The 3,312-nt window shown below is 55.4% G+C and overlaps 1 protein-coding gene across 1 annotated transcript in view; it reads right to left on the reverse strand.

Annotated features, from left to right (window-relative positions):
* Positions 1–1,694: 1,694 nt before the first annotated feature.
* Positions 1,695–3,312, reverse strand: part of pex3 (peroxisomal biogenesis factor 3) — an 8,079-nt gene continuing 6,461 nt past the window's right edge. Inside the window, exons 5-11 of the mRNA XM_015403878.1 lie at positions 3,145–3,244; positions 3,010–3,064; positions 2,638–2,776; positions 2,480–2,550; positions 2,291–2,413; positions 1,976–2,072; positions 1,695–1,830 (exon numbers count right to left, since the gene is read on the reverse strand). Of these exons, the coding sequence (XP_015259364.1) occupies positions 1,747–1,830; positions 1,976–2,072; positions 2,291–2,413; positions 2,480–2,550; positions 2,638–2,776; positions 3,010–3,064; positions 3,145–3,244 (669 nt within the window). The 3' untranslated portion in view covers positions 1,695–1,746. The remainder of the gene's footprint in view (positions 1,831–1,975; positions 2,073–2,290; positions 2,414–2,479; positions 2,551–2,637; positions 2,777–3,009; positions 3,065–3,144; positions 3,245–3,312) is intronic.

Consider the following 3,312-nt stretch of genomic DNA (forward strand, 5'->3'; position numbering starts at 1 on the left):
AGGACCTGACTGTCCTAGAGGACCTGTCTCTGTCCCAAAGGACCTGTCTCTGTCCCAAAGGACCTGTCTCTGTCCCAGAGGACCTGACTGTCCTAGAGGACCTGTCTCTGTCCCAAAGGACCTGTCTCTGTCCCAGAGGACCTGTCTCTGTCCTAGAGGACCTGTCTCTGTCCCAGAGGACCTGTCTCTGTCCCAAAGGACCTGTCTCTGTCCCAGAGGACCTGACTGTCCTAGAGGACCTGTCTCTGTCCCAAAGGACCTGTCTCTGTCCCAGAGGACCTGTCTCTGTCCCAAAGGACCTGTCTCTGTCCCAGAGGACCTGTCTCTGTCCCAGAGGACCTGTCTCTGTCCTAGAGGACCGGTTTCCTAAGAGGAACCTGCAACCTGAAGCAGGAGCAGGTGAAGCAGGTGAAGCAGGTGAAGCAGGTGAAGGAGCACCTGGATCAGTACCTGCCCTGAAACGGCGTCTCTGCTGGATGGAAACCCTTCTCCTGTGACGGTGACGTCATCAGCCGCTCCTCCCAGAGAAGCTGGAAGTCTGGCAGTAAACAGAGGAACAGCGCCCCCTGCAGACAGAACTGAACCCACACGGCTGTAGAAAAGTATCCCATCCCTTCAGATTCCATGTTCTGATATTTCTCTGCTTTGAGATTTTTCTTAATGAAAAGTGCGGTACAAACTGGATTTATTATTATTATTATTATTATTAACTCAGGATTCATTTGATCCTCTGAAACATTTTTAGGGACGTTTCTAAAACCAGCTGACAGTGAAAGTTCTACCGGCTGGATCAGTCAGATCTATCTCTGAGGACCTAAAATAAATCTGAACCTTTTTTCTTAATAGAAATGCCCCAGCTTCCTAACTCCACAACCGTTGTCAGGGCAACCACGATGTTCTACATGGCATGAAGCAGGACCCGAGCGGATCTGGTACCTACAGCGGTTCTCTGGACCTCCGTCCTGCAGAACCGAGGCTGAAATCCTGGACGTTCTTCCAGGATCCGTCCCACAGAGACCCTCTGCTCCAGGCAGGTCTGCTGGAGGAGTTTCCTGTTCTCTCCATGTGTGGATAAAGGTTCCACCTGTGCTTCTCCACAGACCCGACCTTACCTGGACCCGACCTGCTGTTCTGTGCCTCCTTCATGCTGTGGGACGGGTTCTGTTGAAGTGATAACCTGGATTCTTTGGGTCCGACTCCAATAAACAAAAGAAGGTTTCATTTGAAAGCAGTTCTTCCTCCTCTTCCTCAGTCCGCTCTGCTTACGGACCGGAACCAGAACTCTGTGGTTCTGGAGGTGAAGCCAAGCTCAGGGTCTCAGGCTAATGGAGAGCGACCCCTGCTGGCCGGAATAGAAACCACTCCAATCAAATCAAAACCGTTTAGTTGAAGATCGGTTTTATTCTAAAACTTCCTGAAGCTGAAAGGAATCACAGCACAGACATCCCATAATCCCCCATAATCCCCCATAATCCCCCATAATCCCCCTGAAGGGTCCGGTCTGACCGCTGAGGAGCAGCTCCCAACACAGCCGCTGGGATTCAGAACGCGCTCGCTGGGACTCCATTTCCCAAGATGCACTGCTCCAAGCAGCACGGTCTCTTCTGAGGACAGAAATGTTCCTACAGATGGAGCCCCGGTCTGGGACCTGATGACGCCTCGCCTCCTCCTCCTCCGCCGCCTCCAGTGGGAGTTCCTCCTCCTCCTCCTCCGCCGCCTCCTCCTCCTCCTCCTCCTCCTCAGAGATCATTTCTGCAGCTCCAGCGGCGTGCTGAACGTCTCGTACACGTTGGCTGCAAACTCCTTCACCTGGTCGTTCAGCAGAAGTTCCTACAGGGAGCAGAAGAAGAAGGAGCACCTTTCAGGAGAGGAGGAGGACAGGGGAGGGGGACAGGGGAGGGGGACAGGGGAGGGGGACAGGGGAGGAGCCCCGCGAGGCCAGAAGGAGGTTTGAAGGAGCGGAGGCGGACGCTACCTGAACCAGGAGGCTGGGAGTCTCACTGCAGACGGTGTTTATCTGGCCGTTGATGATGGGGATGATCTTAGCCAGCGGCAGACTGACGGCGGACAGGCTGGGGAGACATGATGACATCATCAGCACAGACACACCCCTTCAATCCTGCCTAGCAACAAACTCCTTCAGCTCTCAGAGGGAAGATGGAGACGCTCAGAGGGAACGCTGCAATGATCTGATGAGGAGGAGGAGGAGCTCTAAAACCTCCAGACCAGACTTTGACCTGTCTGACCTGAAGGAGGCGGAGCCAGGGTGCGTGTCAGTGGGAGACGTTACCTGTCCGGCCCAGAGGAGGCGGGGCGGTCCGCCGCAGGCAGGCGGAAGAACTCAGCCAGGTTGTCCAGGAGGCGGGAGAACGCCCGGTTCAGACACGTGCTCAGAACTTTGCTGAAATCTGGACTGAAGACAGAAACAAAGCTTAGACCTGCTGGACTCAGAGGACACGCAGCAGTGGGACGCCCCTACCTGTCCAACATGTCTCTGGTCTCATTCAACAGTCTGATGGTCACCACGTCTTCTTCCGTCAGGCCGCACGCCTGCAGAGGACAGAAACAGGCAGAGTTAGGAGCCCAGGAGGACGTCCCACCGCAAGCCGGCGAGCGGCGTCCTCAGCCTGCAGCCACCTGGTCAGCCAGAGCGTCCTCAGCGTCCGCCAGCATGTAGGAGGACAGCGGACGGCCCGAGTCCACCTCCACCTCTGCTCGGATCCAGCTCAGCTGCTGCTCCAGCTCCAGCAGGGACAGACTCTGCTTCAGAGGCACCCTGGACAAGGACGGACAAGGACAGGACGGGAAAGGATGGGACAAGGACGGACAAGGACAGGACGGGAAAGGATGGGACAAGGACGGACAAGGACAGGACGGGAAAGGATGGGACAACAACAGGACAAAGAAAGGACAAAGAAAGGATGGGACAAGGAAAGGACAGGACATAATGTTCTCAGAGGACAGCAGGTTTTCTCCAGGTGAACTGAATGAGGACAGGTTGAGGTTTACCCCCCCAGGGAGTTCTGGACGGCCGCCTTCACCCTCCTGATCAGCTCCGTCAGACCTGCAGAGACACATGGAGACAGACGTCTGTGAGGACAGCGACCAGCAGGAAGTGGACTGAGGTCCTGGTGAAGCTCTCACCGTCTCCTAGAAGATACTGGATGCTGGACAGGTACTGCTGCTGGACGCCTGGAGGGGTCAGCAGAGTCTGGGGACAAACAAGGACACGTCTGTCCAGGTTCTACTGAACTGAAGACTCCTTTCCTAGACTCAACTCTGGAAGGAAGGAAGGAAGGAAGGAAGGAAGGA

This window comes from Cyprinodon variegatus, unplaced genomic scaffold, assembly GCF_000732505.1.
Source record: "Cyprinodon variegatus isolate N-32 unplaced genomic scaffold, C_variegatus-1.0 Scaffold1587, whole genome shotgun sequence".
NCBI lineage: Eukaryota > Metazoa > Chordata > Actinopteri > Cyprinodontiformes > Cyprinodontidae > Cyprinodon > Cyprinodon variegatus.